This window comes from Gasterosteus aculeatus, chromosome 20, assembly GCF_964276395.1.
Source record: "Gasterosteus aculeatus chromosome 20, fGasAcu3.hap1.1, whole genome shotgun sequence".
Taxonomy (NCBI): domain Eukaryota; kingdom Metazoa; phylum Chordata; class Actinopteri; order Perciformes; family Gasterosteidae; genus Gasterosteus; species Gasterosteus aculeatus.
The window spans coordinates 21,001,069-21,028,910 of record NC_135707.1 but is presented as its reverse complement, the minus strand read 5'-3'; the positions used below and the strand labels follow the sequence as shown (position 1 = coordinate 21,028,910).

Here is a 27,842-nt window from a genome sequence, read left to right as displayed (position 1 = left end):
GTCGACCATCAGCGGCTGCGGCTGGCACGCACCTGAAATGAGTTTGAGACCCCTGGTCTAGTGGGAGAAGTCTACAGTGGACCTCCGTAGCCGGCTAACGTCAACAATACAAGCAATGGCATCCCATCCCTGACAATCCCTGTAGGTCTGCAAATACGCTAGCTAGGCGCATATCTGGTGTGCAGTTAGGCTTTGTAGTTGTAGTTATTTTTAGTATATGTTTAATTTTGGTTGTAGTAGGCTAGTTCACTTGGTAATTCTAAGGAACTTGAATTGCTTCCATTCATCATCAACACTTATTGGACATTAACACAAAAGTGGCACAATTGTCTTTCCAGGATTCTCCTTCTTGCCATGCACATCAGTTTGCTTTTGCTCTTTATCTTTTAAAATATTTTTTAAAAGTTCAGAAATCAATAAAAATCAGATTCTTTCCCAGCTTAAACAAACAACTATTGGCCTGGTAATTTACATAGAGAACGAATAAAAAGGTACTTCTCCTTAAAAAGCATCTATAGACCCCACAATGCTGGTGTTAAGAACACCGTTCCCTAGCAGATTAGGTCCCTGCTGATAAGAGCATCCTCCTCCGTCTATCCTTGTCCTGCTTCTCAGTCTGCCCTGCAGTCTGGAAAATTCTGGCTTGAAAAATACTGCATCACTTTCTTTGTTACACTAAGCCCGTTTTTGTCCCCTCCTGTACTTTTTTATTTTATTTAAACAGCAGTTACGGGATGAGTGAGCGGGAGGAATAGAAAAAGGAAGGGAAAGTGCCTTCGCAAAACAGAGAGAGAGAGAGGGAGGGAGGGAATACAATATGTAGAGAGAGGGAGCAACTCAGCACTGTCAGCGTGAGCAGAGAAAAGGAGAGTATGGAAGGGAAAGTTTATAAGGCGTAGTTTAGGAGGAAACGCGTGAGAGAAGCTCTGGAATCTGCGGTGGCCAGCTGCAAAAGGGGAGATAGCGGAGAAAGGCTTTTAATTCTCAATCCCCACAGAGCCTTTGAAAATTACCAATCTTCTTATCACAGACGCAGGGCTGCTTATGCAAATTGTTGTGGAGTGGAACGTTTAAACGGAAAATTACTCGACAGCATTTTTTCCCCTCTCTCCCTCTCTTCCACACAGAAAGCCTGTTTTGAGTCTCAGATAAGAAGATGAATTGCTCTCTCCGTGCTTTGAAGCGCGTCAGGATTTAAAGACTTCAGCCTCGGCTCTGGTCCGACGCCGCTGCTCTCTTTGCCTTTGTAGCAGAAAACAGGCCTGGGAAAAAAGGAGGAAAAAAGGCATTTCGAAACAACATTGATTCTGTGCTCAAACACAGCTTCACTGCCTGAGGAGAATTGAGGAAATATAAATATTCCCAAACCTTACCCTTCACTCCATTTACTTTCATATTTTTGCTTTCCTCAGTTAAATCCTTTTGCTCTTTTTTCCGATATAGCAAGTAATTGACATGGATGAAAATATAGGGCCGTGGTGAGAGGCCTGGTACAAGTGGCCTGTCTCCACGGCCCGGTACCCAGTGGCCCGCTGGTTGGGGACCACTGGCCTAGTAGGGTTCTGTCCTTTCGGTAAGCTTAATTTGCAGCTTGTATAATGAGCTCAATGTATCCAGTGATACCGTACCGTCTTCATATAATTTCACTCTGCGCTATAATAACAATCAAAAACTGAATCTGTTAAATACGTCTTAAAATGAAGCTATTTGAACTGTAAATCCACTAGCTGGGTGAATATCATTTGGATTTAAAATTTATATCATCGGCCGGTTTCTTATATCAATACATAAATAAATTCAGTACATTTTGAAATTAATGTATTCATCGGTTCTTTGCAGCTGTACATTTTCTTGCGGTTCCAAAGCCCTTATGTACACTCAACGTCTTGCTGGACACAAATCTTCCTCGTCCCCTCTGTGCTGCTGCGATTTAACGATACAGCAAGGCAGGAGGGGTAGCCAACCCATCCAGAGAATGGGCTTTAAACAATTTGACTTATTTTATCATACATTACAAAGTGCGTGTAAGGAATTCTGGTCCGGTCTGCCTTGTGAGGCCGGCTCTTCTCTGGAGGTCCGTCCTCAAAATAAATCATTTTTAATGGTTCAATTCAAATCAACTCAATATGTATTCTATAAGAATAGAACCTTCACAGAATACAAGAAATGGCAGAGAATGACATTCAACAAAAAATACCTCGCATTTGTAGCTGAATCAAGTAAATCCCACTATTCTACTTTGTGTTTACTTTGTTAATGTTATGTCATCTGAACATGTCCAGATTAAGTCCAGGGGTCCGTTTCAAGTAGGAGGTTTAACAAAGCTAAACTCTGAGTTGATTTACCCTGAGGTGGGAAACTCTGAGTTTTGGGTTTTAGAACAGCTGTTTAGAGTTGGTTCCATCAACTCGGAGTAGGTTGACTCAGAGTTGAGCGCGTGCACTACCACAGTATGAAGGCAGCATGAATGGAACCATGATACTACGAGTTACCATGACAACCACCACAAACAATATATTCACCCCTATTGAGCTGCAAATATTAATGCAAGCGTACGACAAGTATGAACCCGTAATTAGAGAGAAAAGCAACACCGCTACTGCAGCAAAAGAAATGGCGTGGGAGAAAATTGCTGCTCGGGTCAACGCGTAAGTTCCAATATAGTGTTGTCAATTAATATTAAATGTACACACTAATCATAATCCATACGTTTTACTAATTCTCCGTGGGAAAATTACATCTCTGTTAGAATGCACTACACACAGGCTTAAAATACACACCCATGCTCATATTTAATCACAAGAATAATCACTGGTAAAAACAGGTACAATGGTATTGAACCTATATTGTATTTTATTCAGGGGCATCCTGTGGAACTCCTCCTTAATGCCTCACTGGTGTCCAGGGAACCAAAAGGTTTAAAAGAAGTTTCAGAGCGATGCACACGTTTCTCACGGCTCTGCATACAGCAGCTTTACTAATATTATAATGTTGTAAAGGAAACCGCCGTTTGCAGAAAAACGTATTACTACACAAAGAACCTGCTTGTATGTGGGAGCATGTTCACTTTGGGGGACGTTACTTATATGAGGACGGTGAGGTTATGTACATATTTGATGGACTGTGAAGAAAAACAATACCGTTCAAACAAGTAGTTATCTGGAAATGACAATATATCTAATAGGGGCCTCAATATGCGGGGGTCGTCGTGGCGCAGGAGTTAGAGAAGGTGTGCTGGGAAGCACAAGGTTGGTGGTTCGATTTCAGGCTGCCCCATGTTCCATGTCGAAGTGTCCCTGAGCAAGACACCTAACCCCTAATTGCTCCCCGGGCAAAAATGTGAAAAGGCCATGGGTTTAAAGTGTAATGTAAGTCGCTTTGGATAAAAGACCTGTAATGTAATGTAAAAACAGCCTGTAACTGAAACATGGCAGGGCTGCAGAATGTGCAATGTGGGTTTAGAGCTGTATATTGGGTGGGTTTAGACCTGTAACTGATGAATCGGTTAAAAATTAGGACTGTCAACATAAACAACGTTAATCTATGCGATTAATGTGGCCGAGGTTAATGCAACAAATATTTGAACGTAGTTAACGTACGTTTGTTTAGTTCCGGTTCCGGGACCGGGAGGTAACCGCAGAAATGAAACGGCCGCTAGCTGCAGTCAGTTAACATCAAGATGGAGAGAGCTTTTTGCATTAAAAGTAAAACAGTTGCAATATACATCAGAAAACTGCATAAGAATTCCTCCATGTTTCAAACAGAAGGGGGGTGAGTGGCAAACGGACCACTTAAAGCACCGCTATGCTAAGCCCGCTGCTGGGCTACTTCCATCTCAACATCTAACGTTACCCTGCGCCGCATACAGTCTGCTGTGGACCACCACTGTGTCCCTAAAAGACGGTGGTTTAAAAACGTACTGGCTAAATGTGGGGAGATTGTTGGGACTTCAAACACATTCGTTAAATTATGGAGAGTACAGCCGTTAAATTATGGAGAGCAAAGTGCACGAGGACAGCAGGAAGAGTCGCTAGTTCAACTTGTTCCACCTGGTAGAATTATGCCTCCAGGATAATCAAATGTGTGCAGTTTTAAAATCACATTAACAATTAAACAACAGTATCAATACACACTTTCTAAAGTGATTATTCATTACTTGTAAGATAGTCTTACAACAAACATTCATTAAAAGCATTGTAACAACAACATTTATTAATCGTCATTTATCAAGGTTAATGAATTTCAAAATGTGCGATTAATTAGTTATTTCTTTTTGATCTATTGACAGCCCCATTAATCATTGGCTAACCGTACATTACAGACTGAGTCAAAACTGTTTTATACCTTAATGCCATCCACCTCACCAAATCCTTTCTCCCCACAGAGGCAGCTGAGGAAGAGGAAGTGCTACCTCCTGCTTGTCGGAGCCATCGTCCTCACCCTCCTCATCATTATAATTGCCGTTTCAGCAAGAAAATGAGATTGACCACTGAGGTAAGGACTGCAACCCCTTGAAGCTCTGTATTAGTAATAAGTTAGTTCTAGGATGCTAAACTATACCATGGGTGGTAGTTTATGGCTATTACATTACAGGTCATTTAGCGGACGCTTTTATCCAGAGCGACTTAGATTAAACTTTAAACCCATGGCTTTTTCAAATTTTGGGGAGCAATTAGGGGTTAGGTGTCTTGCTCACGGACACTTCGACATGGAACATGGGGCAGCCTGGACTCGAACCACCAACCCCTGCGCCACGACGACCCCCATTAGCCTGGCAACCTAGAATTACAGTGAAGGATGACTTCTTGTTCCCTGTGGTGCGTATAGATACGGTACAGGTCCCTGTTTTCTCTACAGTACAGTTCACGGCGAAGTCAAAAGTGAGGGGGACCTCGTCCAGGTTGGTGCAGTAGGTGCGGAAGATGGCCAGCGTTTCTTCGTAATCCTTTGGCAGTTGCTGCAAGATGGTAGTTTTTTTGCAGATGGAGAAGGACCTTCTCGAAAGTCGTCGATCTTCATGTCACGTGTTATCGCTGTTGCCTTGAGTCGAATGGAGAATGTAGAGACGCTTCTACCTGCTGTTCTCTGTTCAATAACCCACTGTTCAATTTTGTCCTCTAACTGTGGCCATCTCACTTTGTTCCTTCTTCACTTCCGTACCATTGCTTGATTAATGTTAAATTCTTTGGCTGCTGCTCTATTCCCATGTTCTACTGCATGACTGATAGCCTTGAGTTTAAAATCTGCTTCGTAAGCATGCCTCTTAACAGGTGCCATTTTTGGGGTTCGTAGACACAAAAATGTACCATAATATTATGTTGACGCACAGCACGTACTATCACAAAAAGTAGCCGGGGTAAACGTACTATTCTCTGGTTGGTTTATCGTTGTCAGCGTAATGCTCCGTCAAGCGGAGCGGCTTCGTCGCTCACCAAAGTCGTACTAAAACATTTTGACCGATTTTTGAGCAGTGTACCACATAAAATTGGTTCGAGGTCAACAAGAATTCATATATAAAGGCGCACTGGATTATAGGGCGCATTGCCGATTTGAGAAAATTCAAGAATTTTAAGTGCGCTATATGGTCCTGAAAACACGGTAATCAAAGCCAAACTTTTCAGTTTAAATCTTGAAATGCATCATTCCAAAGGAGTAAACAATCCATTTGTTTTTGACAAGTCGGGAACTTTAAAAAAAATCCTCTCCACGTCCATCTCATCACACATCTGATCCCAATGCGCCTGAGGAAGTGGGTGGAGCCTTCTGGCTTGAAGGCATATTCCTTTGACTATACATTAGGGATGAGTACCACCCACAGTGGACCCCCTACAGTTCGCCTACCGCAAGAATAGAAGTACGGAGGATGCCACCCCACAGCACTCCACCCTTTCCTTTCTGGACAATAACAACGCATATGTGAGAATGCTGTTCATAACATTGTCAAGTTTGCAGACGACATAACGGTGATTGGCCTCATCAGCAACAATGAGTCGCCGTAATGGAAAGCAGTCCAGCATCTGGCCCAATGGTGCATCAACAACAACCTGGCACTCAACACCAATAAGACCAATGAACTCATTGTGGACTTCAGTAAATTAGGAATAAGGACAGTTATTGCCAAAATATGTTGGACATACATGAAATTTGATATGGCAGTTGTTGCATAACATTGGACAGTAAGACAATGGACAACAAGACAAATAAAGTGGCAGGAAGGTAAATTTTCAAGATTACAAAAGCAAAAGGTGGCACACACACCCCTATCTCCATCAACGGGACGGAGGTTGAGCTGTCGCAAGCTTTAAGTTCCTGGGTGTCCACATCTCCGAGGACCTTTTCTTGGACCCTCGTGACCTCAACCCTACATGGTGATGGACAACTCCCACCCCAGCCATAGACTGTTTGGCCTTGTCCCCTCTGGGAGGCGTTACAGGCCCTCCGTTCCCGGACCAGCAGGTTCAGGAACTGCTTCTTCATTGCCGCTGTCACCCTGCTGAACACTGCACCACGGTTATAGGCCCCAGACCCTCCGCACCTCTCCAATGACCTTACTCCCTTCCTCCACGCTGGATGGCCACGCAAGTCCTTCTAGCCACTGAACATTTTGCACTTCAACTATCCCATATTTGCACTACCATGCCATTTGTATTGACAACCTTGCTGCTTCATGTAAATACTGCGCCACGTATATTTCATACTGTACATATTCTCATTTATATGCCACACATATATATGTATATATTTACTCGGCACTTTATCTGCTTTATTGCACTTCTGGGTAGATTCTAAACTGTATTTGTCTCACTACCGGTACTGCGATGAATATAAAGTTTAATCTAATCTAACGAGTACATTAATGCTTCAATATTACCACAGTTATAACTAGGCGGTATTCAAGTTCAATCGGTATACCAGTTTCAAGTATCCGTATTTTTTACACACCAACATACGGTGCATAGCTGTGGTGACTTGTGGCTTATCTGCAGGCAGAGCCTCAATGATGAGGACGCAGCGCAGCTAGTTGTCTTGAGATGGAGTCATGGTTATAACAATTAATAACCCACAACTAACGCTCTTTGAGTGTAAAACACGACAACACAAGTTTTTGACACAAACAATTTTAACACCAATAATTTATAATAATTACCCCGCCAAACTGCATGTGGGTACACCTCGCCCACTATCACAACAAGAAGAAACTCCATCGCTACATAAAAACACGAAAAATGAGCCAACACAAAATGTGTGAGAGGAGCTGTGTGATGTTTGGAGGGTGTAAGGTATCTTTGAGGGAGGGTTTGAAAAATCTGACGCAAGTTAGATCAGAAAACGACATATTGCAAAGTTTGCCACATCAGTTTGCCACATCAGCTAACAAGCTAACAAATTAGCAAGTTAACCCGCCAACAAGGTAACTCGACCGGCCAACTCGCTGGCCATAACAACAAGCGGTGGACAGCTGTTCTTTTCAGATTCAATGAATGAATGTGTTTACTTCGTGATAATCATTCAAAATACCGCAATATGAATTTTTAGCCATACCACCCAGCCGTAGAATAACTATTAATGTATAGTAGTATAATTATATATGTCTTAGGAATAAAGTTGGATTTGGGCTGCATTTCCTAATTTCTCTTCGGTTAGTGTTTGGCCTAACATCTGCGTTTTATCTCTAAAGCTATGTCTTATGGACATATTAATCTTTTTTGAACATTCAAAGTCAAATCTATTTTTTTTTTGTCATTTTTGGCAGTCTCTGACCTTGCCAGTTATAAATGACTAACAACATTTCTGATAGATCCAATCAGCTGTATATTATATGCGAACACTTTTTGGCAGTTGTCCTGTTAAAGTGTTGTTATGCCAGAGATGATTTGTGATAGCAGAGAAACATCACTCCGTCACAACTATACAATCATTAGCATACTGGGTGTATCTGTAATTCTGATAATAGTGTCTTGTAAATTACATTCAAATTTTGAATCCCCTTTTTAAACGTACTAATATTTCAGATTTCAGCAAGCATCTGAAGGAAAACATTGATTTATTATGTTTGTCTATGAATGCATTTCTAATGTGTGGCAATATAATTTGAGCACTTTTCCTTTCCATTATTGTACAAAACTACTTCTAATCACATTTAAGAAAATTAGGCATGAATTCATTGTGCTTCCCAGTTAAAACTGTTTTATACAACAGTTACCACTTAGGAAGTGGTAGGAATTTGTGTGACGTCATATATTCAACAAGATGTATTTAAGGCAACAGTAGGTAATATATTTTAAAACCCTTTTGTTTTTTCAAACTACTTTTTACATCATGATAGTAATCAATCATATTCTACCATACAGCTTAACATTACTTTAATGACTTGTTGACCACCTGCAATCTGATCAAACCTGAATAGAGATCCCTTTCCCGCGCCATGCATCTTGGTCCCTTAATATAACATTAGTCTGTGGTGATATGATTTGTGTTCTTGCACCTATCATAGCTTAAATTGCTATAAATACAAGTCAAGTCAAGTCAGTACTCAAAATGAACTAACGTGGGTTTCTTTGTGTCCATTTTTATGCGCTTTAGTGGGAGAGGTTTGCACGTTTAACAAAACTAATGCAGAGGCGTAAAGTTCCCCATACAGTAATGGGAGTATTGATACAACAGCAAACCACAGTTTCCTATATTAATGTGTCTACCTTCACAGAGAATGAAGTCACTTTACTTCTGCGTCAAATGTAATCCTATCTTCTCTGTGCTGTAGTTGAATCGCTTGGCCTGTTTGCTCTGTCAGCACTGTTTCTGCACAGTTAGAGCTGTAATCCTTGTTAGCTGCCGGCTCAGCTGTCTCCATATTGAGAGCTGTGTTTGGAGGCAATACATATGCTTTTGAATTACTTTTATTTGGTTTAACATTACTTTGAGTAAATCTGTCTATTGACCATTTCCTCTAATCAATATGACTTTACTTCTAACAAAAAGTAATTCCTTACATTTAATTTTAATGAGTGAGTTTGCCCGCCTGTGTATTCCTACAACTTCAGCTTTGTCACTGATGGCTGGAAAAGCTCTGCCGACTAAACTGTTTTTTTGTACTATTTTGACGGTCAATACAAGATTTCTATGGTAGCATGAGGTATTGATTGTCACTTATTTTGTTCTAGGGGGATTGAAGTGGAAATGCTGCGAGACAAAGCATTCTTTTTCAGAGAAAAGGCTGAATCGATGCTCCCGTGGGAGCAGCCCGTGTTGAGGCCTTACATTTACTGGTCCACGCTCAAGTGGCTAGACACTACCGGTTATCACAGCCAGGCAGTCTTAATGCTAAAAAAAGACCCGGGCCATTGTGAAGTCCACTTCTTGCTGTTGTCTTGTATGCTCAAAGGGAGCTTTATCGATGTTCAAATTAATGCAAACTAATGATACCTTTATTCAAACTTGATGTTCTTTTACCTTCTATCTTAACTTTTTTAAGCACCAGGGTTTTTCCAGGCCTCTGCTCGAAATTGCATTTACACACTAAAACTGTCATATTTGTTAAACCAAAAGGTTTAACTGGTGAACGGGTGTCACAATAAAAGGGAACTCTTGTGAGCTTGCAAACTTATATATATACACACAGTTCTATTTTTACCCAGGTTATCCAGTTTTAACAGTCACATTCAAATGCCCTGTGGGTGTCTTCCCTTGAGCAAAGTCGGCATCTAATGCTGAGTAACGGAAAGGCTTCATAAAGGGCTTAACAATTTGACAATGGGACAGAACTTAACCCTTAGTTAGCAGGAGCACGATTCAAGTCTGAGTTTGCAATTGTAGAGATTGGGATTGGGCCTGAGAGATATTCAGTTGAAGGCATTGTAATATGTCCTTTTCCTCTCATAACCACATTTTACTCCACCTTCCACCTACACAGAATTTCCTGCTATTTAACAACCTGTTTGTAACCTATTAATAATCTGATTGTGTGTCTAACATTCGTATTCTGTCACCACTTATCCTGTCGTGAGTGTGAGTTTTAGTTATAGTAAATATAGAGGTTTAAAAGGTCCACCTTGCTTAACTGTACTGCGTTACCCAACATACACTTACATTCCGTGAAGTAGGCAGAAAAGTTTCTTGTAGTGGCTGTTTGTGAACTCAGAGGACTCCATCTTTAATATTACTGGCCATCTGTCGACAGGTGCAGACAGATGCGGTGCAGTTAAAATCCATGAAACATGTTCACCTAATGTTCATTGTCTTAGGAAAGTGAATGTCAAGCTGTCGATCCTGCCATCTGTCTGTGGTTCTTTGGATGCTGCCTCTTTGTAGCTCTGAACATTGTTCTTTATAATAACAATGTATGGGGTGGTAATTATGAAACAATGTAACAAGCCCTGAGCTTAAATATGGAGGTACAACTGGTAAAGTAAAAGATACCAATGTAAAATACCTTCATCTGGTGACATCCTGGCCTTGTTTGCAGGGTGTCAAACATCTGTATCTTTGTTTATTACCTGGTCCGATACCAACGCTTCAGCATGTGTATCAGATGCAACAGCTTTGCAAATTACCACAACGTCAACCCGTCCACTGCATAGGTAGCCTCTCAGAGAAACGGACATGTGTTTAGGGTACAAGTACTAAAAGTTCACCCAGTACGTAACTTACTACTGGGGGGATTGGAGATCCCGACATTACCTACAGTGTAGACTTTGTTAGGTGGAGTTACATTATAAACAGTTATTTGAACCCAAAACCCATTTTAAACCAGTCCTGCTGTTGCTTGATCTTTAAAAAAGAAAACTATTGGTTATCAAGTTCTTCAAATGTTAAAAACTGGTCAGCAAGTGACATATGCTTCCTTTTGCACATATGTCTCTTTAAATGAGATAAGAGAAGAAACTTTGACAGTTTACAATGTCGAGCTGGTTTGTGTGTGTGCATGAGAGAGAGAGATTTACCTTTCACTGCTCATCTTTTCCTGCAAAGACAATTAATGGAGGTTAGTGGCGGTCAAATGTTTGATAAGAACAGTTGTCTCCAGGCAACTTGTGTTTTGTAGAAATCTTAATGCATGGAACAATCAGACGGGAAGTATAACTACACAATGCCTGAGTAGCACCTTGTTATACACTGCACCTGCTAAACAGCGTGTTAATATTTTCACTTATAATATGTTAGAAATATATTTAAAATAACTGCAGAGAGCCTTGCAATTGCACTACGTAAGCTGTTCAATAGTGTAAGTAACTACTGAATACCACTTGTTTCAAACAGCTAAGTGTTGGATAACCAACACACACAATTCACAAAGGGGCCAGTGGCAATAAGTTTGTTCCTCACATTTTATTTTCCTGGACAGATAAAGTGAGAGAAAGCACGATGGGAACAGAAGCAAGAGTCATAGATCAGTTAAATGAGGGGGACGATGACAGAAATAACTGCTGAGGCGCTTCTGCTATCAAATCCATAGCCTGGCTCTTTATGACACTCTAAATAATGCAATAACTGCTTCCTGACACTTAATCCTTCCTTTATAGGAATTATGTTACTGGCACGGCATTTACTTCTTGTTTACAAAGTCATTTGGGGAGTAGGATCTCTCCATGTGCATGTCAGCGCCATGTACTGAATTTACACTGTGCATTGTGTTGGGACAACTGGGTAACCTGTTCACCATCTGCTGTAAACCATCTACAATAAGTACATTTGTGCACAATTGTGCTACTTTCATTCACTTATTAATAGTTAGGAATGCCCTATGTGTCATTGCATATGTCTGACTGGCAGAGTGGGTTATGAAACTCCATTGCAACACAACATACACCATAGACTGCAACAAGTGGTGAAGTGGTGATACTTCCACAATCCATCCTGCTTTTTGAGCATTGAAAGGTACCCAATACTAGTCAAAGTGGAAAATACTTTGACATTAGAAGGTCTTCCAGTTTCACTGATGTCACCCTTGTCATTTATGTGACTAACCTATTCGTACTGGGCGAAAACATCTTATCTAAAAACCCAAAGCCCAATTCTCACCTAATTTATTACCTCAGTAAACACACGTTGATGGTCTCATCTCTAGTTAAAGATTAATTGAAATGTTCTTCAATTAAGCATGATGTTCATTGAGTAAATTATGGTCCATTCTCAGTCAATTAGACCATAAAGCAGGGTATGATTAGCTTCAGTTGGCAGGAGGTGCAGATGGGGTGTTGAATATGAGGAGGCGGAGGGTCGCGTGAGACGGCAGCAGGAAGCTGGAGGCGGGGATACAGCACATTTAAAGGAGACGGCAACAGCTGATAGACAGTAGAGGGTTTGACACTGCGCTTATTGGCTTGGAGCCGCTGTCTCCTCTGGCAGTGGAAGCCAGTGTAGAATATGTGCTGCTGGTGAGGGAGAGCAGTTTGAGTGAGAGGCCTGTGAGACTAGTGGGAGGTGATGGTCTTCATAGCTGAACTTACACTATAGCTTTATTTCTTTAATGGATTCAATCAGGAGAGACTTGAATATAACAATGATTTTTTAAAACAGGTATGAATATGAAATAGTGCTTTGGCGCTTAGACTCCATCCTGCCATAGGACAAACCAAGTCAATATCCCCCCCTTGCGAGTCCAGACACTGGTGGTTGTGGTGGAGAAAAGGTTTGCTGCAATCCTATAATATACTAGGATTTGCTGCTGATTGAAAGGCGTTCGGGGTGGTGCACCAGAAATGACAAAAGAGAGGTGAATAGTTTGACAGTACCAATGGGATTGGTTTACGGAAATGGTGCCCATGTCTGGGGCTGATAAATAAATCAAATGAACTGGAATGCATCTGGCAGAATGTCGGCACGATTATTGTTGGTAACATTATGACAATAAGGCGGTTTATTCAAGCAATAAGGTACGAGAGGCTGTACTTTATCGTCCAATAATAGAAGAGTTTGGGGGTGTAGTTAGGCCCGACGGAGGGCCGGCAACCCTCTAACTGTTACATTATTGAAGATAAAGTACTACCTTAAGTACTACCTGAAGTACCTTATTGCTTTAGCTGCCTTTCAGCACAAAAGAGTTGTAGCCACCTAACGTTGTGTATCGCATTTCAGTAGTCCCCGTACGTGCATGTAAACATGCACCTCCTCGCAAGATCTCGCACAATCTCATTCATTCACATCGCTCATGACGTCCACCTGAATTGTCCGGTTGTGAAAGCTCGCATTTGCCAAAACCGATCATTTTTGGTGTTTTTGAGCTGAAATGTCAACTAACGGTCGCGCAAAATCTAACCTGTTACTTTGAGTGCGCAGTGATGTGGAACGCTCGGGTCAATGTGAACAGGTATCGCTGAATCATTTCCAACCAATCAGAACGCTGGATTCATCTACCAGTATTATAAACTTGGTAGTTTGTATTAACATACTAAATAAAACTAATGGTTTACTTTGAAGCCTTCTACGTGCTGCTGTAATGATATGGTATTAAAGACACAAACAGCCCCAGCAAGTAATCTCCAAAAAAAACAAGGTTGACATTTTTCTGTTTGGTATAAAATGTATTGAGCAATACTGTAAATTATTGCCATGACAGTTGGTGAAGACATTCATGCTTTTCGCCACATTAATTGATAGTCTTACTTTCCATCATGTACCATAATTAGACAAAAATCATCAGGATTTAATTACATGCCTCCCTCAAATGTTGTGTTTCAATATTAGTAGCATTCCAGAAAATAGAGAAAATGGTCAATTTTGTCTGTCAAACATTCTTGTGAATGTTTGTCATCGTGAACATATTAGCTGAGAGTCCTAAGTGTCTATTATTCTCTTCCGTGTACAAAAATGTGGATGGATCATAAATCAGGAGTCACTAACAGAGCAGGCTGTGTCCTGACCCAAACAGGGTTTGATATGCCTACGTTAGGAACACAAGCGCAAAAGTGGTTTTAAGACCTATCGTTGTTACTGACTTTGTCCAATAGAAAACCTTTTCAACATGCAATAAAGGCAAGCATTATTAAAGCTGCATATTTGACAACAGTTTCAATTTGAAGAAAAAAACCCAAAATACTATAGCAACGTCAATAATGTTTCCACTGGTTTGCATCCCAATTAATTTGATTACACATTTTTCAACAATATTAAACTCTGAAGCTCTGTTAATTGCCACAAGAGGTTATAACAATGATACTGCAATGTATAATACAGAATTATGGAATGGAAACAAACGGGCGTTATTCACAGAACGTTACTGTAAATACTATGTGAGGTTGGTCTAAAATGAGTTTACCTAATTTCATAGACATCCACACTTTTGTTTACAACAAAGTATAAATGTGGCATCATTAATATCAATATCAAACTTTTTTAGAAATCTAGTATTGGCAATTTTGTTGCCGCAGCTTGTGTCCCGAACATCTTCAATGCTTCTTGACTTAGGTTCTCTTAGTCTGTGTAACTCCCCTGGGATGAAGACTTTTCCTCATTTGTTGTTTATACTACTTCTGTTACGACATTTCATCTCATTCCAACCATGTGACATACTCATAGACTAATGTCACCTGTGACATTACACAACATGGTTATCAACACGTTTCAGAATGTCTTAGTTGTTTCCAAGTATACATTACAAGTTATTTAGCTGACGCTTTTATCCAAAGCGTCTCACATTGCAATTTTAACCCATGGCTTTTTTTCCCGGGGAGCAATTAGGGGTTAGGTGTCTTGCTCAGGGACACTTTGACATGGGACATGGAGCAGCCGGGGCTCGAACCACCAACCTCGCGGTTCCCGGCGCCCCCTCTCTACCCCTGCGCCACATTGACCCATATGTGTATACTAATCAATTCTGTAACTGTTTGGTATTACGGCTTTTCATTGTGCAGATGTTTTCTAACCCGAACCGAATCAGATTTTGTTTTTGCCACACTTCACCGCCAGGCACTGTGAATTCCTGCAAGTGGGATGCAAAGCTGTTATGAAATGTGTATATATAAAAAGCGTTTGGATCAAATGGGTTGCTTTTCAGCTAAGACTAAAACAATCTTTATTTGTAATTAGCTCCAGTCCCCCTGTCATCCTCAGCGGGGATCACCAGTGGATGGATAGATTTATCTTTGTCAATTGCTCAGTTGGAGAGCTGGATTACACTTTTGACAATGATGTAATAAATTCCTGACACACCAAGGGAATAAACTCATCACTTCTGATGTTGCATCACAACAGCCTGTTGTCACAGTTGTTCTATCAGTATACAAGCGAGAGTCAGTCCTCAGGTTGCTATTGTAATTCAACTGTGGATCAGAAAAACAATGTGGACAGTTGTACACTAAATAGTATTTTGCCCTCAAGGATATTAAAGTATTTTGCAGTCCTGAAGTTGCGTGTGCATGTGTATGTGTTGATCAAACAGCAGTCGAACTTGAGCATAACTGTATGTTTTTGTTTTGTAGCTGAATTTAAAATATGGTTATAAGCCACTTTTTAAACACCTTTTTCCTGCTGATGAATATTGAAGAATTAATGCAGTGGGTGTTATATTTAGACTCCAAAGCTGCTTTACTTCCTTACTATGAAACAACACATACCCATGCACTGAAAGAGGCTTATTCAAATGATGTAAAATGCTAAGATGACAACACAGAGCAGGAATTTAGGAGAACTGCGGCGCTGCAATGATATGAAAAGAATAAATATTGAAAAAGAGACTGATATTTTGGGAAATGTGTCTGGGAATCTTTTTTTTTCTTTTTTCAATTATCGTGTTTGAGTTACTCTTTGACTGTATAGATTAAACAAGCGCGATTGGCTTTTGACGGACACTTAACAATCTTGCACTTGACAAACGTTTGTGTAAATTAAACAAATAGGAAACATTTATCCGCCAGTGCTGAAGATTGTCTGAATCCCCGTCCCTCTGAAACTGGAATCAGAGCAAGTGGAAGGGAACCTGGGAGTTGCTGCCTCAGTCAGTGGAGTTCTTTGGGCCTGGTATCGTTAATCCATGTCTATGAACAATTGTGACAATAAGCTCTCTGTCTGAACAGCAATCCTCTTTGGTGAAGCTTTGTGGCTAAACTCGCCTCATGCAAATTCTAAACCCCATTAGCTTTGAGTGACTAGTCAGCTGCATTGAGATTAATGGCCAAGTGACTACTTGATTTAATACTGTTATTCCACATCTTCTGGGGGAAAAACAAACAACAAAGTTAATGCAAGACATTTGTCACTGACGTCCTCAATCTCTGTTCTCTAAGTGGGAGAAGTTTATTGGGCGTGCAGATGTTATACTACCTTAGCCTGGCGCTGGAAAGTTTAGTACATGTTAAACGACTCTTAGTTTAAAACTTAGAGGCTAACTAAACTAAACTTTTAGCCTGTCCAAAATTCAACGTGGAATTTCTTTGTATATTGTGATAAATGAAACTGCATTGGAGATATCTGTAGCAAGGAGAGAAAGTGCTCGGCAATTTTTCATTACATGGTGAGAAATTAAAATCCTTATTTATCTTTTTCTGTGCCGTCAGCTTACTCCAAACTTTACTGGAGGGGATTACTGGGTGGGTAAGGCTCTGTCACCGTAAAGTGGGAGACAACAAACTGTGACAGCGGTGATCTGAGCGCTCTGCCGACTCCTCCGGCACACAGCTGTGGAGGAGTGATTAGCGCCAATGTTGAGCAGGAGCGTTTAAATACTTCTTCGTGACCTTTAATCCCCAATCAAATGAAAATGCCAGCCTTCCTTCTATTGCACAACACAAGCAAACATTCCACTGACTGTGTCTGCTCAGCTCCCAGCATGCACTGCTCAAAGCTTTGCGGAAGATCTGAGGTTACCTAAGACTGTGACTGATTACCTTGACAGGTGAAATGAGTGTGGCTTAATGCTGCATCACATCATATGAGAAGTGCCATTGGACTGATAGTAGAGCTAATAGCCCAGAAATTGTCCCCAGACCCGACATGAACTGAGCCTGCGTGATCCAACGCTAGAGTTCGCCTGCCTGCCGGAGCAGAGAGAGATGGCGCAGGGGTAGAGAGCGTGTGCTGGGAACCGTAAGGTTAGTGGTTTGAGTCCTGGCCACCCCATGTTCCAAGAGTCCGAAGTGTCCCTGAGCAAGACACCTAACCCCTAATTGCTCCCAGGTCAAAAGTGTAAAAAGCCATGGGTTAAAAATGTAATGTAAGTGGCTTTGGATAAAAGCGTCAACTAAATGACCTGTAAATGTGATGGCTGCTGCGTCTCTGATGCAGACGTCATCCATACAGAAGGCGTTGCTACGGGTGCTGTTCTGCCAGCTCCTTTCTATGTGGTTTGCTTTTAAAAAGGGTCGGAACATTTTCCTCTATTATGCATGTAATTAACAGAAAGATTAGGAGTACGTGGTCATCCACAGGCCATGTGTGTCTATATATTCTTCCCTGACATAAATCTGTTCCATCCAGCTTTCCTCCTAAACTGGCATCCCTACAGTTGGTCAGGATTGGAACATTGTGCAGATGGGCACAAAATCAGCAATGTGACGGACGCCTCGGGTCTTTTCATGGTCGAGCTCTGCAATGTAGTCCTGTCCATTCACCTGTCAAACTTCATAGTCCTCTCATCACTCCATTGCCCTGTGCTCGTGCCTGCCGTTCTTGTGTCACTCTCACTGATCCCTTCTCAATCTGATGGTGAGTTTTTTCAATTTAAGAAATTACCCCTAATCTCTGTCAATGAAAGCTGACGATGAGCTGAATAAAAGGCCCTTGTCGGACATTAGAGGTGGATAGAAATCACAACCAGAAATCCTCTTTTTTCAGTTGCATCGTCTTCTTTGATATTCAACTTATTGTCTCTGCCCCGTCTGCGACAAATGCAATCTTGTCTTTATCACACATGGTTTTGAAGCCCTTTGAGTCCATCGGAGAACTTGTGGGAGACACACATTTATTTTCTTTCGTCACTTAGTTGTATTCAGTTTAATCTTCTTTACTTGTATTGCCATTGAGTTTTCTATCTAAAATCGAATAAAAATGGAAATAAAAGACGCTAAATAAAAAGGAACATAATAAACAGAAGTAAATGAAATCCAACTTGCGTCTGAGCTTCTGTTTTTGCTGCAGCGCTCCTGCTCTCTCTCTCTCTCTCTCTCTCTCTCTCTCTCTCTCTCTCTCTCTCTCTCTCTCTCTCTCTCTCTCTCTCTCTCTCTCTCTCTCTCTCTCTCTCTCTCTCTCTCTCTCTCTCTCTCTCTCTCTCTCTCTCTCTCTCTCTCTCTCTCTCTCTCTCTCTCTCTCTCTCTCTCTCTCTCTCTCTCTCTCTCTCGACCTCTAATTGAATTGTGTGTGTCTGTGTGTGGTCAGTAAGTGGCAGCCATTATAAGTGGATCTAAAATATGAGGTTTTGGCTCATTTAATAATTATTTGAAAGGGACTGATCGGAGGTCAGCAGGGCTGTAGTGGAGGATAAACGCACGTAAACGCCGTTTACGCACCTCTAGAATTTTGGAAATAGCGTTTACGCACCTCAAAGTTCCCTGCGCCTTGTATTCTTCCGTTGCAATAATCCGAAATAAAATTGGTGTAATTTTAAAACAGCTAAGACTACGTTTCTTACTGTTGAACATATAAACGCCGTAGTCTGAATCATGTTCATCTGCGCTGTATTACGGTCTGTGAGCATCCAATTAGTGCCTTACGGCTGCAGCAACGACACCAATCAGGATCCAGGAGGCACATACACGCTGTGGATCAGCCCAGCGAGAAGGTCCGACGGGGGGGGGTAGTAGTCGTTGCGGGCGGAACGACCGACGGGGGGGGGTAGTAGTCGTTGCGGGCGGAACGACCGACTGCGGGGGGTAGTAGTCGTTGTGGGCGGAACGGCCGACGGGGGGGGGGGTAGTAGTCGATGCGGGCAGAACGACCGACGGGGGGGGGGTAGTAGTCGTTGCGGGCGGAACGACCGACCGGAGGGGGGGGGGGGGTAGTAGTCGATGCGGACGGAACGACTGACGGGGAGGGGGGTAGTAGTCGCGCGCTCTGTGTTCGCTGGTCGTGCACGGTAAAAGGACAAGAAAAACGCCTGGTGACGCGTAGATTAGAAAACAAGTCAGTTCTCAATGTGAAAAAAACCTGCTGTATGGGCTATTTCTGATGACATAGGTAGTACATGAGTGTTCCTTTAACTTATGTTGTCAGTGTAATTGACAGGCTGTTTAACTGGTTAACTCTTAATTCAACATATTTTTCAGGCAGTGAGAGGACAGGCAATGATGCAGAGAGCACAGGGAGAGGAGAAACACCAGGTCCAATAGAGAGAGAAGCACAGAGGAGCCATGAACCCCAGGAGCCATGAACCCCAGAACACGTGTTCTGGGGTTCATGGCTCCTCTGTGCAAGGCAGGACCTGACGTGGAGGACAAGGAGGCCCTCTGGGCACTACTGTAAAAAGGAGACTCCGTATGTAGATAGTTCTTAATCTGCAATTGTGTTGGTGTGTTGTGTTGACATACTTTTCTTTACTGTTTTCTTAAATTTAACATTTAACATAATGCAATATAGCCAGGACAGCCTTACAGAGTCGCGACGCTTCACATTGCGTTGCTTCGCATCGCGTCGAGGTCTGTATTATCACAAAATTTACCCAGAGTTTGCCCACCTCTAATTTTACCACTACAGCACTGGAGGTCATGGGTTGGAGACATGTTTCAAAATTATCACATGTTGGCTGGTATGAGGATACAGAAGACTGCCTGTGTTTAGTGATGGCTTTTCTTAAAGGTAATCATCAACAGCAATCTGACAGCAAGCAGATGCGCCTGGCAGACGTGCTGTCTTTTGGGAAGTTTAGTTTGCGGGCTCAGCAGGATTTTGTTATTAGCAAAAACTACGTTGGTATGACATGAAACTAGTAGACCCTAAGGACTCGGCCATGTAAGGCTAGCCTGCTGGGAATTGGGGAAGAATAACGCTGTTAATTTAGGATTCTGGATCTGTATGGTCCATGTATAACTAAGTCGGTCAAATGTCCTATATTAATAATAGAATAATAAGATTGAAATCTCGGTTTCTCAAAGGCTGATCTACACACAAACAATCTTGTTGATTTGAACCAGATTCCGCGTGGCCGTTGGAATTCAAACGCCAAAATCATGATTTTCTAACAGTACAACGGCAAATAAACTCAAAGGAAGATCCTCTTTTTTCTTCGTTGACAAGCAGGAGATGTTCATGAACGCATGAAGAATTCAAAACCATGATATGTGTTTTGGAATAATTTCTGTCGTATCAATTGGAACATATCGCAGACCTTTTACGTTGACATTCTGTACACATTACATGCATCACAGTCTGTCCATCCCCGGAGAGGGATCCTCCTCTGGTGCAAAATGTCTTCCCTTTTTTTCTCCCCATCGAAGGGTTTTTCTTTTGGGGACTTTTTCCTGTGCTGATTTTCCCATTGAACTTGCATGTATTAAAGTCAATCTCCTATTTTCCCTTAAGGGTTGCATTGGAGTCTCTTTTCTCTTCCAGAAAACTTTTCTTAACAATCTGTGCCATGATGACTCCTCTAGTTCACGGATATCTGTCTGGGCTCAGCGGTTCCTTTCTTCATCCTTTGTGTGTGCAGACGTACCTCTTAGTCACCTACGCGAGCGTTCTCAGCCTCTAGTATGCCATTGCACACCGGTACTCCAGCAGTGCTGAGCTACAAGCACTGCACATGATGCAGACTTCAGTGTGGCAAATGCTCAGTCGTTAATTGGAGGTATTGTGGTAAAAAGATTTCAGAATCAGGTTGATCGATACATTCGTCCGATAACAAAAATGATCCTTTTAATAGATAACGTAGGGGAAAGGGACTAGTGTTGAACCAAAACCAAAAGATTCTTCCTGGTTGGGGTCTTAGGTCCTCGGCGACTTGTCCTGTGGAAAAGCAGAGGAGAGGCGTGAAGGGACAGTAATAGTTCCCGGTTGTCGGACTTGCTAACGGTGTTCCCCCTCATCTGCTGTTCAGTCACCCTCTATGTCCATGTCACTTCTTGATTGGGTTGATGCACTGGGTAATACACCTCCTCTCCCAACCCCCCCAACCTGATCCACCGTCTTGGCTTGGCCCCTCCCTCCTGGTTTGCCACAGTATGCATTTGAGAGATATTGGGGTCCCGCCTGGGCTAATGTATCAAACTACTGTGCCACCAACCAGCTACATCAGCAGACTGCGCCCACCAGGTACTTACTGTTGTACATCTATTTGTTGATGACATAAGATGTAATACAAATATTGCGAAAGCCTTGAATGGATTTAAAAGTATATATTTTTGATATGATTGTTTGTCAAAGATTCAAGACATTCCTCTTCCCTAGCAGGGCTCACTTCACTTGCGTGTTTCCTGTTGGCCGACAATTAACTGTAATTCAGATCAAAGTGATGCGCTTTGGCCTTTTATGTATCCACCTAGTCTGCTAGTCGGTGATTAATGAACCACTTCCATCTGTAGCAGTGTGAACTCTGGCCTGGACTTAATTAAAAATCTGCAGTTGACCACCAATCATAAATTACTTTCCGCAACCCGTGACACCTTTGGAATAAAAAGAACAAATTGGTTTCTTACAGATTAATAATTCACAAATGAAAGGGCATAACAAGCACGGGGCAGCTGCTCTTCTAAGAGCTCAGCATCCTCCATGTGCTTTGCGATGGCTGAGCATGCTGAGGGTTACTAAGCATGGAGGCGCTGGTGTCTGCTGGGTGATTGATGCCTGTTGTCTATTCTGCTTGTGTTTTACAGGTAGCTGCTGTCATTACCTTGTTGCCATTGCGCTCCAGCAAAGTCTGATCCCTGACCTGAGCAGCTGGTTTCCAGTAGAAGGGAGCTTACCTGCAACAACGTCTCTACTCCATCATCCCTGCCTCATGTGCATCAGGCCTCATGAGCTTCTTTTTATTTCTTAATTTTTTGGTCTGTGGCTTAAAGATTTTCATAAAGTCAAACATGTGATCTTAGATACATCAGAGGCACGAGCTGCATTGTCTTGGTCGGTCCTGCAGAGGGTGTATATTAGTGACCTTCAGCTTCTACCTAAAAAATGACCTCTACCTCCTAACAATATGTGGTTTGTGTCCACAACAACTTCTCTTAATTGACCTTGACCATGTCCACATATTTCTATCTAATTTGTGGCACCAAATCACGCTCATGTTTTTCTGTGAGATCAGAACGGATAAGGCCCATTGATCTTCACAGTCCTCTCTCATTATTAAATGCATTTTTACTGATGCGGACTTGTTGTTTGTTAGTGTAATTTAATCAGATATTGTAGCTGAAAATTGGTAAATGTTGTTTGATCAAATACATCTTCCCAAATAAAGTTTGACATCAACAGAAAGTTGTGCTTGTGTTTTCTGTTTTGCCAAGCTATAAAATAGTAGAAAAACTAAATAATAAATCCCGTTGCTCTGTGTCTTGGCATCTGATTAGCTTGGTTTTCAAGAATTCCTCCCGTCCAAAATTTTAGGGGATTTAATGCAGCTCCACGCTCCATGTCAAATGAGCCCAAGATCAGCTCAACTACTACTACACTATAACACCAGTGAGTCATCTTGTATACAGCTTATCCTTAGAGCAGTGGTTCCCAAACCCACCCACCTTAAAAAAAAGTCGAACCACCCCCTGTTGCCAAACTCAGGTTACAAGTGGACAAGTGCAGCAAAAAGGCAAAGAGAGATAAATAGTGATACATGCAGCATCACAAAGACAGCCGGAAAAAAACACACGGTGCAACACAGAAAAAATGTTTCTGTTAAATATGAGTAAGGTCTTAGCCAGAACTAGACTTCTTAGGAGCCGTAAAGAGGATACAACGTTGAGCTCACCTGGTTATCAAAACTGTGATGTGTTATAATCTATATCTAAATTTGTTTGAAAAAGTCTACTCAACCAGGTGTGAAATCATTAATCAGAAGTTTTGATATTGGAAGAAAGAGGAGAGTTGTATCACATACAGTTTTGTGGCAAACTTCTGCTTAGGTGTGTCACCTTAAAACTTCTTAAGAAGGTGATTTAATGGTTTGAACCTAGTTTGAAGCTATTCTTATTTATCTTCTATTAAAAAGGGGTTAGATCTTCAACCTTTGTGGGCACTGCCAAATCAAAGGAGGGGTTGTCCCTCTTCTAGAGGATGCTTCTATTAGTACATTCTTTGTTTCTTTCCTCCCCTTCTCTCCCCACAATAGCAACACATCTCAGATGCTAGTAAAGGAGGCAAGGATAAGAGGAGTGGACAAATAAAACATTGTGGCCTCTGAGCTCTATTGTGTTACTGCTGTATTTTATCAGATCTGTCAGAAGAGCAGAACAGTGTTCAAGACAACTGAAGGGTTCATAACATGAAAATTTCAATTTGATACTGCTTATTCGCGGTAATGTGGCTGTGTGGCACGTCTACCAACCCACAAACTTTTTTTTAAGATTCCTGTAATTAATTAATACTAATTGTTCTAAATGTTCCGGGGTTTTGTCAATGACATCAAACCAAGTGGGAGTCTCCTTTACATTGCCTTGAACCTCTCCCCACTACATCCCCCCAACCCGCAGAAGCACTCAACTTTGTTCTTGAAAACCTGGGATAAACTTCCTAGCAGCATGAAGCAGAATCAACTCTCAATCAATGTGCTGTAGTCGGCTGTTGTTTTGCACAATTCTCTACATTGCATCCCAGAATGTACAAATAAATACAGGAAATGAATTCATTCTTAAATAAATGTATGAAAACAGCTAATCAGCACAATGCTACAAAATGGAGGGAGCAGCACAGTCTGGGCCGGCTGCTTTCCGGGGTTCTGTGATTTAAATATCCTATTGACTTCCCTCTCCGGAATGGAGAGAGGCGTCAATGTGATGGAGGATGTGGGGGGTTGTTGGGGAGCATGGGCCCCTATTGTGCTGGGAGAGGAGGCCTGGGGGTGTGAAGTCTGTGGAAGTAAAACAAACAGAGGAACTGTGCAGAGGAATAATGTGTCAAACTGAACGGGGAGGAGTGGTAAACAGACCACATTACGCGATCTAGGCTAAGCTAGCAGCTAGGCTATGTTGTATTCAAAAATGAAGAAACTCAGGACGGACAGAAGACACCTGCTGTCACGGTAAGCGTGTTGCGTCACTTCCTGTTGCCAGCGTGTCTGATGCCATCAGCATGTCGTCATTGCGCCGCTGGTTGTCGAGGTGGTTCCCAGTATATAATGTGGGCTTCGGACATTTTGGGGAGAGCTGGTCTGATTGGGAGGGACGGCATCCATCCCACTTTGGAAGGAGCTGAACTCATTTCTATCTGACCAGTTTCTTAGTGGACTTAATCCATGTCCCAGAGCTCCGACCAGGAAGCAGAGTCGCAGTCTTACACGCGCTTCCATCTGAGCAGTCACTCACCCAAACCATAATTAACCCTATACGGACCCTGTCTGCCTCACGGACTGGCTATTAGATCCCTGTCATCTAAAGCTGTTTTAGTAAATTAACTAATATCACGGACAGGCCGAGGGGATGGAGTGGCAGCTATTTATGACTCTTGCCTTTTAATAGACCTTAAACATTAAGCTGGATGATATGTCAGACAAGCCTGGTTTTCAGTCTTTCGCAACCAACCTGGAAAATAATCCAGCCGGTTCTCTTTGTAATAGTGTACAGTACGGTGGCCCTGCAGTGCACAACACAACGCAAATAGGAAAGCACAACGGCAAAAGGAAAACACAACAAAATTAATTCCTTTACGGAAAGGGTAGGGCCTTATAGCAGAGGACGGACCCTTCTGATTGGAAAGACGGACTGTCTGTCTTTTAACAGGAAATGATACAGGGCTCTCAGGGTGTCTCCAGTGTCACGCATTGAGCGTGACAGTCATGCATTTCAGTCTCTTGTCACACACTCCCGCCACACATCCAATTCCTCACGCCATGGAATGAGACTTTGGTCCCCGAGCCATGTCGGGCCATAGCGTCCGCGGTAACCCCCCCCCGTAGCGTCCCTGTTAACCCCCCCCCTCACTTATATTTACTTTTATTTAACACCGAAATGTAATTGAACAACAAAACACCGGCGAAACAATGGTGAAACACTAGTAGGACACTTTTAAGACTCGTAAAACGTCGCCATCTCTCGTGACTTTCTGCTGCGGCTCTCCGGCTGTGTCACTTCCCCCCCTCATCACAGGCTCTTCGTCCCGCCACTGATTTATTGATTGCCATAATATCTAGAAAGCGGCATTTCTCAGCTTTCAGAATCCGATTGTGCAAATAGTTAAGGAGTTAATTTGAATCCTCCATGTCACTTTCCGTCGCCGGCGAAAGGCTTGGGATTAAGAGGGTTAAAAGACAGACAGTCCGTCTGTCCAATCAGAAGGGTCCGTCCTCTGCTATAAGGCCCTACCCTTTCCGTAAGAAGTTAATTTTGTTGTGTTTTCCTATTTGCCGTTGTGTGTTCCTATTTGCCGTTGTGTTTTGCACTTCAGGGCCACCGTAGTAAAGGGCTCCAGGTCCTGATTCATAATTTCTTTACTGAAGGAAGGAAGGTTGCTGTTTGGAATAACCCTCAAACCCAGAACTTAAAGAAACTGCGGAAACTTTAGAGGTTCTGGCGTTCCACCAAATCAAACGGATCTAGGATAGTTTGGCAAGGTCTTAAAACATATAAGAAAGCTTTCTGTGCGTTCTTGCCTAGCAGGTCTCAGTAGATAGATAGTTCCTTCTGGACCCTGGTCCTGACACCTGCCGTGGTCCTGCCTGATGGTGGAAATGAAAAAACACCATTTCTGCTCTTTCACCCAAAGTTTAAATATATTTGGGCTGCGCGACAAATATTTATTCAAAGTTTTTTGCAGCCTTCTAGGTGGCGCTCGCGGCCCAATCGGGGGCCGCGGGCCTATGGTTAAGATTCACTTTGATTTCACAATCCACACCAATTTGGGTGAAAAAATAATCAGGGAGGAGAGCAACAGGTGCGACAAATCTGTCGGAGAAGAACTAGACTGAAAAAACTCCAGGGTGGAACATTTCATCATGGATGTCATGTGTACAGTATGAATTCCTGATGCAGGGATGCAATAGCTTCGACCTAGGAATAGAATGCTGGCCATAATAGAGACTGCTGTTCACAGAACATCACAGAAATAAACAATTGTTTGTGTTTACTAAACCATGGGTCCAATAAACCTGAGAAGGCGTTGTCACTGTTCTCTGCTAGTTCTTCAGAGAGCTTTCAGCAGTGATTCACCTCCATGTGCAAGTGACGGTAGTTTCTCGACCATTCTCAGAGTGTCTCTTATGTTAAATGGTTTGTTGGCTGTTTTTCCTGTCCATGGGGTAGTGTCAGGGTTTTAGGACTGCAGTACCCTGAAGGACCATGTAGGGTCCTCAGTGTTCCAGTTTCCTTGTGTTTGCCGAGTCTTGGAAGTTGACACCTTGAGCTTAGCCACGTGAGTTTCTAAGAGGACCTCTGCCTAGATTCTTTACCTCTGTTAATCCTTTTTTGGTTCTTGAGATCTTTTGTTGTTTTTTTGGACACCCTTAGTTACTTTGTTAATTTCCCAGACTGTGGTTTTAGTTGTCTGGAAGCATTTTGAGTTGCTGTAAAACCTCATGGAATCCTCTGCTCTATTCAAGTAAAGAAACCTTTTTTGATTCCCTACCAACAACTCGTCTCTCTCTGTCTCTGCATCTGAGTCATCATCACTCGTAGCACAGTGATAGGCAATCTGCCTGCTACACAGAGACCCAGGTTCGGATCCCGACGGTCAGGAATCAGGAATCAGGAAACATTTATTGCCAAAATATGTCAGACATACAAGGAATTTGTCTTGGCGGTTGGTGCGTGACAGTAGACAGTGTAACAATAGACAACAAGACAGCAGTGCACAAGTAATAAAATAAAGTAAAATGAAATGCTAATGCAATGAGTTAGTAGAATAAGGCTATGGGTTAGTATAAAACAAGAGAATAAAGTTAAAATTTTTAAATATTAAAAAAGTTAAAAAATATTAAGCATGAAGTGCACCAGCGAACAAGCAACAGAGTGACGACAAAGTGACGACAAAGTGAAAAATAACAGTTAAAGTGACATGTGCAGTGTGAAGGGGAGTGACCGGTGGAATGTTATAGTCAGTCAGTGGGGGACCGGCTCTGTTGATGAGCCCGACTGCCGACGGGAAGAATCTGTTCGTGTGGCGGGAGGTCGTAGTCCTGATGGACCTCAGCCTCCTGCCAGATGGAAGGGGCACAAACAGGTTTTGACCGGGGTGAGAGGGGTCGGCCACGATCTTTTTAGCTCGCTTCAGGGTCCTGGAAGCAAACAAGTCCTGCAGGGACGGCAGATTGCAGCCGATCACCCTCTCTGCAGAGCGGAGGACACGCTGCAGCCTGCCCTTGTCCTTGGCTGTGGCTGCAGCGTACCAGACAGTGATGGAGGAGCTGAGGATGGACTTGATGATGGCTGTGTAGAAGTGGACCATCATCCTCCTGATAGGGTAGTATCCGTAGAGGGGCTTGGACACTTGGAGATGCCTGCACTGGAAACTGATGTGACCTGTGGGTCTGAGGTTATGCTTGTGCTGGGCTGGCGCCCCATTAGTGTAAGGTGTTCTGGGAATTGGACTGTCCATCGAAAAAGGGAGACTGAAGGGTTGCTTGGGGCTTTCTGGATCGGTCCTGGTCTTGCTTCTGGTCCTGCTCTGAGTCTGGGCTAGGGAAGTCCTTCCTCTCGACGGGATGACTGGTGTCCAGCCTGCTCACGTTATTTCCTTTGACGCGGCTCAGGTTAGGGTTGTTGACAGGAGGGCTCTCCTCTTCTGTGCCATGTGGGTCATACCATTCTGGGCCAGCAGGGGTAGAGATGCATCGTCCAGGTCCT

At 42.5% G+C, this 27,842-nt stretch overlaps 1 protein-coding gene across 5 annotated transcripts in view; it reads left to right on the top strand.

The window, feature by feature from the left end:
• Positions 1–22,332, top strand: part of tsnare1 (T-SNARE Domain Containing 1) — a 111,277-nt gene extending 88,945 nt beyond the window's left edge. For 2 of the 5 annotated variants that reach the window (XR_005710251.2, XR_013453534.1), the window contains 3 exons: positions 4,385–4,494; positions 17,410–17,637; positions 21,735–22,332. Coding sequence is in view for 2 of the 5 variants with exons in the window: in XM_040165446.2 (XP_040021380.2) it covers positions 4,385–4,480 (96 nt within the window). In the remaining 3 variants the exon portion in view is untranslated. The remainder of the gene's footprint in view (positions 1–4,384; positions 4,495–17,409; positions 17,638–21,734) is intronic. The other 3 variants (XR_013453533.1, XM_040165446.2, XM_040165451.2) reach the window with 2 other exon arrangements.
• Positions 22,333–27,842: the final 5,510 nt, after the last annotated feature.